General features: G+C 33.1%; 1 protein-coding gene across 6 annotated transcripts; it reads right to left on the reverse strand.

The window, feature by feature from the left end:
• Positions 1 to 5,956: 5,956 nt before the first annotated feature.
• On the reverse strand, positions 5,957 to 11,758 carry LOC130733216 (mitogen-activated protein kinase 10-like). Of its 6 annotated transcripts, none has more exons than XM_057585335.1 (11): positions 11,413 to 11,758; positions 9,752 to 10,160; positions 9,264 to 9,391; positions 9,060 to 9,119; positions 8,610 to 8,759; positions 8,355 to 8,510; positions 7,950 to 8,161; positions 7,728 to 7,829; positions 6,836 to 6,954; positions 6,668 to 6,757; positions 5,957 to 6,377 (listed from the first exon to the last, which is right to left on the reverse strand). In XM_057585335.1, exons 2-11 carry the CDS (start codon positions 10,146 to 10,148, stop codon positions 6,307 to 6,309), a joined length of 1,485 nt encoding a protein of 494 aa, XP_057441318.1. In that variant the 5' UTR covers positions 10,149 to 10,160; positions 11,413 to 11,758; the 3' UTR covers positions 5,957 to 6,306. The 6 variants fall into 6 exon arrangements, with proteins under 6 accessions (XP_057441318.1, XP_057441317.1, XP_057441316.1 ...); XM_057585334.1 differs by having other exon boundaries at positions 11,306 to 11,758; XM_057585333.1 differs by lacking the exon at positions 11,413 to 11,758 and adding an exon at positions 10,683 to 11,160.
• Between the last annotated feature and the right edge of the window lie 2,037 nt (positions 11,759 to 13,795).

Consider the following 13,795-nt stretch of genomic DNA (forward strand, 5'->3'; position numbering starts at 1 on the left):
ATTCTATTTCTATTATTTAAATTTTATGTGGATTCTAATATTTCGACAAAAAAATTGAAAGGTAACATAATTATGTATATATATATATTTTAGACAAAAATGAGATGAAGTGTCATTTTAATAAATCTTGACGGTGATGTATGTATTTTATTATGTTTTTTTTATATGGTAACATATCAGCATTATCATTATGTAGTTATTTATATAATCAGATCAACTTGAAAAAACTAAACGCCTTTTAATGTATGATGACTCTCAAGAGCCATATTGGCACAAAATGAGATATGTAATATGCACACTAAGCACATGCATTAAGTCTCTATAATTATCTACCATGGTGACCGGGTCGTCAGGATTCTTAGCTAGTAAGATTCAAACGAGGTTTAGATCAGTGAGAGTATTATTATTATAAAGCAAACGCGCAGGGTAGAATGGTGGATATGGAGAGGTAGTAAAAGTGATTTTGAAAGCATAAAAGTTCAAATCTGAGTGATGAAAGAAAAAAATGTGCAACCCCGTTAAGGACTGATTTGTGAGCTGTGGAGTGGAGGGCATAAAAAATGGTCCCACAATACACAAAACAAAAGGGAGAAAGCACATGTGCTCACATGAATTCCTTGAACCTAACACCCACCCATGTGCCCCTCCACTCTCTTCCTTCTTCTCTTTCTTTCATTCATTCATATCATATGCTATTGCTACTCAATAAAATTTCATACCCACTCTAAAAACACATAGACCTTATGAAGATAAGAAGAGAAAACAGAAAAAAAATTAGAAGTATGATGACTATGTAAAGAGAGACATATCACAATAAAAATAAGTGAAAATGAGATTAAAAAAAATATGTAAATGAATCATAACTAATTACTAGTATGCATATGTTTGGATATTTATTCGCACTAATACTAACAAGTGTAAAATAACTTCACTTCAAGACAAAAACAAAGAGTAAAACTCTTATGAAATATTTAGATTTTCTATTGTTGACTGCACCGTAGTACATTCACATATGTTGATCGTTCGATTAAGATCTTATAGATCATATTTTTAACACATTAAATTTTTTATTTGCTGAGATCAAATATGAACCGTTCGATCTTAATCTAATGATTCATGTGTTGAGTAACTGTGGTGGCTGTGTCAAAAGAGTAACGACAAGCAATCCAAGTTCCTCTTTTTATGGATTAGATGTAGGTGTTTTTACATTAACTCAACTGATATCCAGACGCAATGTATATGATCTGCTTCACCACCCTTTGCATGACTGCCATGTGTCCTCTTTCTAGTGACCCCACCTTGAGCCCCACAAAACCCTCCCGAACACTTTTAGGCCAAATTAATCATGCAAATGCCACAATCATATCCCCTTATCAAATTAACAAGTTGGGGATTTGAGGAAATCAAATGCTCTTTTGTTTAACTAATTTAGGACAAGTTGGTTTTATAGATAGGGATATTTAGGCCTCATTTACAAGCAGCATTTATGCATAAAATATATGTTACTCACATGATTAAAAGCGAAATCTAGAAAGGAACATGACCCTGGATCTAATTTATCAAGATATTGATTGTATCGTATTGATAATAATAATAAATGCCCCTCTGAGAAATTGATAATAATAAATGAAAGGCATCAATTGCCTTGAATGACAGTTTCTAATATAGAAAAATTGTTGCACGGATGATAAATTTAGGAACATGCAAAAGATAAAAAGTAATTAGTCATTAATTTATGTATATACACATATTCATATTTATTTAAAAAACCATTGATGGTGAGTACTTACTAAGAGATAAAGAAAAAATAAATAAAAAATAGAACATAAATGAGAATGATGAAAGTTTGTGGAATTTTATACAAGAATGAAACTGGCATTAATTTTATGTTTTTTTTTCGAACTTAGGCATTAACCATTTTATATTAAAAACACATTCTCATTTTAAAATTTTGTTTTTATCTTTTCCTTAATGTTTAGCGGATAAATAAAATTAGAGAATAATTTCAATGCACCAACAATGTATAAGATTTTTATACAATCAATCGATTAAATTTTAAAGATGTAAGAAATTTGGTTTTTTTATTTATTTAATTTAATTAGTTAATGTGTCACATATTTAAAATCTAATTATTTAATGATGTAAGAAATATTATACCATGTACGATTCTTCCATAAAATTCTATAAGAGATAGAGATATAGACTAAAAAATTCACATATGAGAGGATCTTGATTCTTTGCAATATTATAATAAATATCTGAAATTGATTAGTATCTTATTACTTTACTAGAAGAATTACTCTGATATTTTTCTTTGTATCAGTCTCAATGTTCTTTCAAAAAAAAAAGTCTCAATGCCTAGGATTGATGTTTGTAGGATCTTATTTTGTATGTAGCTATTGTACTTGCTTTCATAAGAATCAATTTCAAAATCATAAATATAATTAAAATTACATGTAGCAAGTGGTGTTATAAGAGCATAATTTTTTTTACACTACATCTAACTAATTTATGTCACATTAAGATTATAGTTGAGGTTCAATTTAAAAAGAAAAAGATTATATTTGAGAGGTGGTTACACTTGATTTTTATTTTAATTAAAATAAAAGTTTATTTTCTGACATGGTGACGAACATCATTGGACAGTTCTATGTCAATTGTTTGTTTTTACAACTAAATTTAGCACAGGTTATTTACAATATGTTTCTTATATGCTAAAACTAAGAAACATTAATTTTTAATTTATGAACCATTTTTTCCTAATCTGTGATACGTTTGAGAAAACTAATTACTATGGAATTTAGATCTCCTAGCTATGAGAATTTGTCACAAGGAACATTTGAGTAGTGAGTTTAATATAATCTAATTTTGATGATATATATGGTTGGATGAGGGATGCATAAATGCACAAGATGCAGAAAATAACACATCTGAAAAAGATGGTTGATGGTGCATGTTAAATTTTTTCCTAGAGATGGGTGAGCACTCACTCAGCTTTAGTGATCCCTCCCCATATTAAGTGATGGTGGCCCTGAGAGAGTGTGGTGGAGAATCAGAGAAGGGAGGTGGTGGTGTTTCCAAGAAGGAAACCAATCGGCGGATTGGGTCATTGGGATTGCATGAGAGATTTGTTTGTGTTGGGCATATGGGACTCCATGTGCACAGAACCCACTCGGATCCCTTTCTTCTTGTCACATTCACACACTACACTCCTCTTCTTATTTAATGCTACTCAACATTTTCTTATCCCAGCTACCACCAAATGCGTAACTTGTACGGAATTGTTCTAGCTCAAACAGAGAAAAACTAAATTTACTGTAGTACCAAAAGTCCTACATTTGAACTGTTCAACTAAGATCAGACGACTTAAGTTTTAAATCATACTATCGTCCAATCTTGAAGAAACATATAAATCAACCGATCTTAATTGAACGGTTTAGATTCTTTGACTGCGTGAATGTAAGATTATTTAGACCGTAAGAAATCCAACCGATTTGTCAATTACCTCATAGTGATCTTTTTACGAACATGATTATCTTCGTAAACGATACATGTGATTTAAATAAAAACATTTTTCTAATTTTTTTTTCATTTACCCATATTCTTTTGTTTTGAGAGTGAAATGTAATGGGGATCCGTACCACCATTTCTTGTACGAACTTGGATCAAATGGTTACCTACCTTAGCTAGCTATTGCCTTATTGGCATGTATATAATTGAAGAGAGAGCTATGTAATTTATTCAATATCAGGCATCTAATCTAGTGATTGCAAATGCTGTGTGCACTGTGCAGCATATTCTACCTGACTAACCTGAGTGTGTTTCTGTTCACATTTTAGAGAAGTTTGATCCTTCCTCTTTGTTTGCAGTTCCTATTATTTTTCCCACCACATGTAATTAAAGAAGTTCATAAGGAGATACAGAGCAAAAGATGTAACAATTGTTTAATTCATATGTTTAACCGTGGTTACAGTATGAATCCATTGCAGTCATATTCGCCGCAACTCTTCTACGGTAAATTATTGACTCTTAATTCTTATATTAAATGGTTCATATCGATTTCATAAAAAAATGAATTGGTCAAAAAAATTTATGCACTTGTTATTTTAATTTGCTACAGCAGGGGCAGCAAAGGATCCTATTAATATTTAACTTCCTTGCCCACAGAGTTAGTAATGATGATAGTCCTTCATTGAAATAATAATTTTGATTAAAGAAACTGTTCTGTGTACAAATGGATGAACTTGACAATAAAGGTTTCAAACAAGTAAAGGGAGGATTTGTCTGTTGCCTTGGTTTAATATCATTTTAAAGGTTCATAGAGAAATAAAATAAGAAATGAGAAAATCACTCCAACAAAATGTACTGCAACAACCACCAATATCAGAAATTAAATGTAAAAAATAAAGAAAACATAAATGTATGTGCAGCAGGTGAGGAATATTCACAGTTATTCTTGTAGATGGAGAAGAAGAGAAGCTCTCAACATGTTTAACTTAATGCTCAGCACATGAACTGAACCAGACTTTAATCTGTGAGCCCCTCTCTGCAGTTTGCAGCTATGGTGCTTGCATATGTAGTTAATGCAAAAAAAAAAAAAAAAACAACCAGATTCAAATGCATCATTTCAACTGTACTCATTCCATTTTCTTTTAACATTCTTGTAGATGTAAAATGAATGCTTTACACTAATGCAAACCAGAAAATAATGTGGGTTTAGTTACCAATAAAATGCAAGAACAACTTTCAATACAATTTATAAGAATAATTCTGATTTCACCTTTTAATGCATCCGATTTCACTTACTCAGCCTCTTTGAGACAAGCAAGTGGCTTTTCAAGCCATATCTTCTATTGTTTGGGCTACATTATTAGTGGAAAGATTAAGTGAAAGATCATATCTGTAAAAGAGGTCAAGTAAAAGATTAAACTATACTTATTTTATCATGTGCAACATGTTTTTCTTATTTGAGTTATGTCTTGAATGTTGATGGAGCATTTGTTTTTAAATAACAAGAGTTAAACAACTAATTATATTTTAGTTATTTAGTTGAAGTTGTAATAAAAAAGCCATAATGGTATAGTTACAAAGGTTATTAAAAATGATCCTTTACAAATTTGAAAAATCAAGAAAAAGAGTGTTGCAATTGTTCAAAATGGTTTGTGGCCATGAAATGAGTAGAGAAATATATTATAATAGATACATAAAGTAATTAAATGCTCCACTTTTACTAGTATATCTCAATGTGAAATTTTATATTAATGAATAAAAAATTGATAAAAAATAAAAATATGACCTTTTTATAGCACATTTGATTATGTGATGAAAATCTTATAATCACTTCTTGAAAGAAACTACAAAGTGTAGCTTTAGAATTTATCATGTTTAGGATTGTGTGTCAACCCCAATCAAATCATGGAAATAGTTTTGGGTCTATAGTGAAAGTAATTTTATTTTGTAGAAAAATTGGGTGCTTTACTAGAAGGAACATCATCACAATAGATTAGATTAGATAAAGTATTAAACTCATTTGGAGGAGATGGGCGGACTTTATCAGCTAGGGAGTTCAGATTATCTGACAATAAATTGTCAGAGAATTTTTATGTCATGAGTAAAGATTACACTTGCCATAAACTTGCTCTTATTTTGTTATTTGTTAAGCTTGAACTCTAATGTGCAGCCAAAAGTGATGAAACATCCGTGTCAAAGGAGGAGAGAGGAGAGAGAGGATGTAGATTGGCTTACAAGATAAGCCTCAATTTAACTTTCACACTTTATTGATAGCTCTAAGTCTCTAACCAAAGTTTACAGCCTTGGACAAGAAAGATCAGGCTCTTTTAAGCACTAAGGGAGCGCGTTTCGGTAAACGGCTCAATTAAGTGCTTATGACGCGTAAGCTCTTTTTCATAAGCTTATTTGAACAGCTTATGAAAATAAGCTCAAAACAGTTTATAGGTAAGTCATAACTCATAAGATATTTACATAAATCTTTTTTTCAAACACAAACTCTTTCAAACATGCCTAACTCAAGTCATTTTACACCAAAAGCACCACTGGATACGACAGCTTCTCCACTGCAAAGAGCCTTTTTTTCCTCCAAAGGGATTGCTCCACCTGGCAAAAAAAATTCACAAGACAGCCTTCTATAACATCCTTGTCATACAATGTTGAACAAGTCAAACCTTTTTAAGAGCAGTGATACCAGCAGCAGCACTAATCCCACCATATTGATCCTTTGACTGCAGAAAGTTTGAGTCAATGGTTATCCATTCATCTTGTTCAGTCCTCTTCTAAAAAGGGTTGGGATCAGTATTTGTAGTTATATGAATATCTGCCGCTATTTTGGCTTTGACTCCATATTGCTGGATAAGTTTTGCCTGAAAAGACACACCCTAGTCAGCTTCTTTTGTTGACCTTTCTGGATTTACAGAGCTAGATATTTGATAACAGAGTTTTGGGTCATTTACAGTACTCTACTTTCTCTTCCATCTCATTTTCACTCACTTTCTCTTCTTGTCTCTTTTTCTTTTCATATCACATCACCTATGATATATCTCATTTCTCTCCTTTGTTCTTTTATCTCTCTTGGTATAAGTGAATTTTGAGTGTGAATGAACTTTTATCCTTAATAATAAGCAGGGAATATATAGAGAAGCAAGAGCAGAACCTCTGGTTAATGTCCTGGGATCATATGAATCCTTGACAACACTCTCATATTCGTGTTGAGCAACTGGCCCACCAACTTTCTCAGATTTTGCTGAAAAGAAGTGTTAAACATGTTGGTTACTGAGAATTCACATAAATTTAACAAACTGTGAAAATAACAATCGCATACCTTGTGGAATTCTTTGCCGTCCTTGAATGGACCTTGTCAAAGGATTTCCTGTATCTCTGGAGGAAGCAATATTTGATTGCTCTTTGGGGGCCACCATATTTGAATGTACAATTGCGGACCTGTCAATAATTCAAAACAAACACAAAATATCAGTATGATATTATCTAATTATGCTCCTTATGAATAAAAACAGTTGTAACACAAGGAAGCAAATGCAGCCAGAAGGTGAGAATTATTTTGATTGTCTTATCGCCACACTAAGTGTGTGTTTGGATATCCGTTGAGTGCAATATGAATGAACTTTCATCCCAATCCATAAGAGTTCCGTTCAAGTTTCGTCTCGAAGTAAGTGCTAACTAGACATCAATTGAGCAGCTAAATAGGATGGTTGGGAAGCAAATAAGGAAAAGCCTACATAGAAACTAATTTACCAATTAACACACTATAAATTCTGGCTTTTTAAACAAATATAACAGCTTTGAATATAAGGGTGTCTGTAACTCATTCATGTCACTACTCATCCACAAATTAGTTTACATTTGTATAATTTGATCATAGAAAAATGCCCAAAGGCATGTCTGTGTAGTAAGATCGCTGAGTATAGACTGTGAGGACTGAAGACTACTTGGACACTGTATTCTGCTATATAATAACATTCAACAGATTAAATTAGAACTACCTGGCACCACACCAGACTAAGCTGCAGGTACCAGTTTCTTTTTGCATATTCATAACCCCAATGCATCTCATGAGTGTACAGTGTACTTAACATTCATTATAGAATATTCAATGACATTTTAAATATAATATATAATCAAAGTAATCTTTTTGTCAACATATGATTCTAACAAATGACAAGTGAAATCAAATGAGAAGTATATTAAAGAATTACCTGGGAAGTGATGCATGTTTTGTTTCAAGTGGCATAACTGGATCATTTTTACCAACAGTTTCTTCAAGATGAGCAAACTGCTTTTTGAATTGATCAACAGCACTATAAGGAATTTGCATCAAAGAAGGGTAAGGAGAAATTAAGAGAGTACAACCTATATACGAACAAAAATATTAAGGGAACAAAAAAAAAGGTTGAAAATAAAAGCGAAAAATAGAAAACCTTGGATGAAGAAAATTAGTTCTCTCTGTTCCATTTGTGTAGTCTTCCAATAACTGAGGATGGTACTCTAGAATCTCACGGAAAATCAACTCTCGAATTTCTTCCTTTGTGACTCTTCGCCTCTCAAATTCAAACTCCATTTTTGTAATAGGCTGGCAGGATGGTTCCCTCTCAACTTTTGCAAGTCCCTTGAAGTAAGGATCAGCTAATGCCTGAAAACACCAATCCTTTAAAATTCTTGAGCTAGGAAGTACAGCAGTAACATATTATATATCAGTATATTTACTCTGATTGATTATACACCTTCTCTGTTGCCCTAAGGAAAATCATAAGCTCAAGAAGCAGTTATCTAACTAAAATCAATTTTCACAACACACCGTAAGCAAAGAGGGCAACATAACAAACCTCTTCAGCAGTAGGCCGGTCTTTTGGATCAAAGGCAAGCAGCCTTTCCAGTAGTCGTAGCGATAAAGGATCCGCGGTAGGAAATTTTTGTGTAAATGGTACAGGGTGCTTTTTCCTCATACTAGTTAGGTATCTCCTTGCCTTATCATTGCGCACCTGACTCCAATACAGAGTGCATCAGCAGAACCATGATGTTAGTGGAATAAAGTTGAGAAACACAGTTAGTTTTCCCTTCACAAAGGAAAAATAAATTACCTTGGATATAGTATCTATTGACGGAGTACCAAGCAGATCAGTAATTAGATCCAGCTGATGAACAACATTTTTTCCAGGAAAAAGTGGTTTTCCTATTAATACTTCAGCAAAGATGCAACCTATACTCCAAATATCAATTGCTGGAGTATACTGCAGTAAATAGCTTAAGGTTAGCTCATCAACAAACAGAAAACAGAACGAAACAAATATAACTAGTGGATTGATATCAAATAACACATTGGTCACAACTCACAGGTCTTACAATAAGCTATTGATGGAAAAGAAGATGACAGAAACTCAGAAAGCATGTACGGTGGATTGATTTGCAATTTCTACACATCAAGCTAATGATCATACAGTAGTGTATGGTGAGTCTGTGAGCCAAGACTAAGCAAACTTAGGTCCTATCCCGCAAACAAGACGTCGAAAAGAATCTTGAAAAAGCCATACCTTTGAGTAAAATGATCCACAAAGCTCTGGCGCTCTATACCACCTTGTAGCAACATAATCCTATAGAAGCATATTAATTGAGCAATAAAACATCAGCGCTACTATACCAAGGCTTTTGATATGAGAAATTTAGAATTGAAAACAAACAAAAAAACTAGAAAAACTTGGAAAAAGGCAAACAAAGATAATGTTGGAGTAGAATACCGTCCAAAACACGGTTGTTGGTGTGTCATTGAAAGCAACTCTAGCTAACCCAAAGTCACAGATTTTGAGTTTACAGTTTGCATTGGCCAGTATATTCTTTGGCTTCAAGTCTCGATGATAGACGTTTGCTGCAATGAGTTGATAAGTATTAGCTGAACAATATTAACATTAATGTCAATATTCTCATGTTGATAAAGGATAAAATACAACAGGACAAGAAATAGTGAAATATTTTGGCAAAAACCACACCCGTGCTATGAAATTCAAGAAGGTTCAGGATCAAAGTAGGAAAAAAGAAAATAGCAACAACAATTAGAGACGATGATATATATGATACTGACATTTTCATAAAGATAAATGCTGAGCAATGATGAGGTTACACTTAACAATCTATAAAAGTGACAAATACCAGTTACAGCCATTAGCAACACAATAAAAATTCAAATAAGATGTTCATGAACAAGTAACTATTAGATATTGAAGAATACCAGTGTGAATATACTTCAATGCACGAAGTAACTGGTAAAGAAAAAACTGATAGTGCTCTTTTGTTAAGTCATCGTTGGCTTTAATGACTTGATGCAGATCAGACTCCATGAGCTCAAAAACAACGTAAACATCTCTGAAGTCCCTCTGAGAAGGAGGCAGCATAACATGCTTAATTTCAACAATATCAGGATGTCGAAGAAGTCTAAGCAACTTTATCTCACGGAAAATACGCGCAGCATCAGATATGTGCTCAAAGATATTTTGAATCTTCTTTATTGCAACCTTCTCACCAGTATGAGTATCAATGGCTGAACAAACAACACCATAGCTTCCTTTCCCAACAACTTCTAGAATTTTGTACCTGTTGGCATCACCATATTCGGAGAAAAAATCCATCTCTTTTGAATTCTGCAGCAAATAAATTAAAGTTATTCCACAAAGCAAAATAAGGCTAGCCAAAATTTCATTGTCAGAGAATACTGATTAATCAAACTAAAGCAACGAGTAGAAAACAAATTTTCACAGTAGATAGACAGATTGAAATAGTAAATAAACTTTCTTTACTATCCTAAAAAAAGAACAACAGAGATATCTCAGAAGTCATCAATAAAGTAAATAGACATAATACAAATATGTATGTTCACTAGAATTTACATCATGGAGCTAACATAGTAACACTATCAGAGAATCAAAGACTAAAATAAAGAGGGAGGAGGATTTTATTTGCAGGAACCTGATCATATCTGCATAGATTGGACTACAACAAGCAAAATTACAGATAATAAACATAAAGAGATACACTGACACCATGTCTCCTCACACTCCCTATCCCCAGCTTCACACGACCAAAAGGAGAAAATTTAGTATTTCAAAGTTAATAAAACCATTAAACATCTCACAATTCTTATGAATATGATAAATCAATCTCACTTCAAGGCCAAAACCTTTTCTCTTCTCCAATTCACCGCCTCTTAGCTCATACCAATCACTCACTGATGTACAGAATGGTTTTGGAGAGCCAACCATGTATGGTGCACCTAAAGCGTGCAAAGCACATTACACAGAAAACGTAGGAAGAAAGACAAGAAAAAAAGTCTCTGGTGGATGAAAAGAAAAACACAAGGAATACCATCTAACCATGTAGTAAATCTCATCAACCAAAGGTATAGTCATAAAGGAAGATATTTTCAACCACGCCGTTATCTTCCTTCTTAAGACACAAAAACGTGGGTGAAGAAATTGATGTCACGTGGTGGATTAAATATCAGGAAAGAGCTAACATGGCCCCATGAAATCCAACTCAGCAAAGGCTTAAACTTGAAACAAGGATTGAAATTTGAAAACTCAAAACTCTCAGCAGCAACCAACCACCAAACCAACACAAAACAAAACAAGACAAGATTTTATTTTCATCATTCAATTAAGTCTCAAAAGGGTACCTTCAACTTCAACATTCAGTGACAAAGAAAACATAGATATTTAAAAAGCAATGAATTTTGTCAAGCAGTTAGAGTGCATATTGATTAAACATGGCTTGGAACAAAGAAATCAACCTTTTTCCTGTGATCGTGCTGTAGCATTTTCTGGCAACACCTACTACAATTGCAAAAGTCTACAAAATTGGTCCTATTGAGTCAAGTCAAGGCACAACAAAGCTTACACTCTATTCTCTATACCCTTGAAGAAACATAGAGTCCAATTGAAGACCCACTTGCACCTTTGGTAGAATTCCAACACCAACCACACCAAACAGCTGAACCAGTCAAAACCCACGACCCTGAAGTGAAAAAGCTCCGACCCAGAAGCAGAAACTCGCTCATGTTTCACCGGAGGAAGCTCCCGGTGACGGATCAAGGTTGTCACGAAAAGCAATGTGACGGGTGGGTGAAGATGCAGAGGAAAAGCCAGAAGAGGAAACACCGACACAGTGAGAAAGTTGCTTGTTAGATACGGATATGAAGATTCCTTGTACCAAAGTGGTGTGTTTGTGTTATTTCGTGAAACTGTGGGGCTGTTTTGTAGATTCAATTATTTAAAGACAACAAGTGACCAAACAACAAGGCAACAACCAACCGGAATTGTTTTGTTCTCTAACCCGTTTCGTGGACAAGATAAGCCGAGGACAAGATAAGCGGACAGGATATGATAGCAGGATAGGATAACGCTGTAATATGTTGTTTGTTGCGTCAGCAGGATATGATAACGATATTATGTTCCTAATCATATCATGTTTATCATGTGTAAAAGTTATCCTAAGGGGGAGTCATGATAGAAATTATTATGGAAGATAAGATATTAGTTTACGAATACTATGAGTTTTTATTTCAAAATAAAATTCGATACATTTTTCATTGTTTCTATCATATCCTATCAATATCTCGTCCACTTTAAACGTAGGATAGGATAAGAGTTTATCTTGCTCTTATCATATCTTGCTCTTATCCAATCATTTGTCTTATCTGCTCTTATCTTATTCTGACCACCAAACGGACAAAGATTTTTATATTTGTTTAATTGAAAATGGTTAAATATGATTTTACTGTTTTAGTCATGTGAAATTTGAGAAAATCAAGTTTGATCTTTGCAAAAAAAAAAGTGCATAGAATTTTCCCTCTTTAGTTTTAAAAATAAGTATACCTAGTTCTCATGAGTGAATTAATGTAATTTTTTTAAAAAGAATTAATGTAATGTTGTAGGTGGATAACAATAATTTCACTTATCAAATTCACGTGTGGGTTATATGATGTGGTAATTAACGTGAACGGTGACTATGGTAGTTATGTGAATTATCAGGCTGAATTAACGAACAAACCTTAACTTAAATCTTAGAGATGCACATGGGTCGTTGGTTCGGTTTTACTTATGTGAGCCCTTAAAATTAAGGTCAAGGTTTGATCTCTGATTTTGACTAAATAATTCATGTCATGATTTTAGTCATCATGCACGTTAGTTGTTATGTCATGCGACGCACACATGATTTTGGTTTTTATTTTTTTCACGACCAATCCAAAGATATATCATTGATTATCGATTGAATGTTATCTATCTAAAATTTAACAGTGATCCACTAATTGTGATGACTAACTATCCATGTTTTTATAATTTGGGGCTAATGTAATTTGAGAAAGTTAGGATGACAAATTATTTGGGTAATCAAGTTCTACTGTAATCTAGATGCTCGAGCTATAACTAGGTTGATTCAAACACACTTGATAAGCTAGTTGAGCTCCTATGCTGGATGAGAATATGTTTTTTTAGGTTGGATACATGATCTCTAATTCAATCGATAATAATATATTTTCCTATTTTAGAATGAAGAACAATAGTTCAAAATTCAAGCAAGAAATTGTTCTAGATTTAGATTTGGAAAATCAAAAACTCATGAACACATTATTGGCGCCAATTTTGTGAGAATGAGGAATGGTAATAATTGATCAATAAAAGTCAAATCCAAGATAATACAACTTATTAAAATTCTTATAAGATGAAGGATTTAGCACTAGAAAAAGTAGATATACAAGAATTCAACTCAAAACTGAACAAAAATGGAATATAGGAAGATGAATGTTTTGGCACCAAGAACACTACAAAAACATTCATTGTGCCAAGAACACTACATTAAAAAAAAACACTACATGAACAGTTTTTTCACGTTTTTGCATAAATTCAAGACAATTAAACTGGTTAAAAAATGTTTAGGAGATCTATTAGGTTATATAGATCAACCACAATCAATAAAAAAAATCATGCAAAAATGAGGTGAAAAAAATGAAAAACTTTATTAATAGTTTCAGCCAATACACATAGAGGATGAAACCTATTCTTCAAGCTAACAAGAGACTCTTGATACAAATGATACGAATCCAACATCATGATCCATGAATCTTCACTAATTCGCCTTTGATCTAGTTTAGGTAGAAGAGGAATTCAACAAATAAGGAAAAACGTTCAAGTTGATGAGGGAAAAAAAAATGGAAGATGTCATCACACTCATACTCATGGAGCGATAAGCCTAGAAAAAGAACCCACAAGTACATCTAACA

This window comes from Lotus japonicus, chromosome 1 (genome assembly GCF_012489685.1).
Source record: "Lotus japonicus ecotype B-129 chromosome 1, LjGifu_v1.2".
Classification (NCBI taxonomy): Eukaryota; Viridiplantae; Streptophyta; class Magnoliopsida; order Fabales; family Fabaceae; genus Lotus; species Lotus japonicus.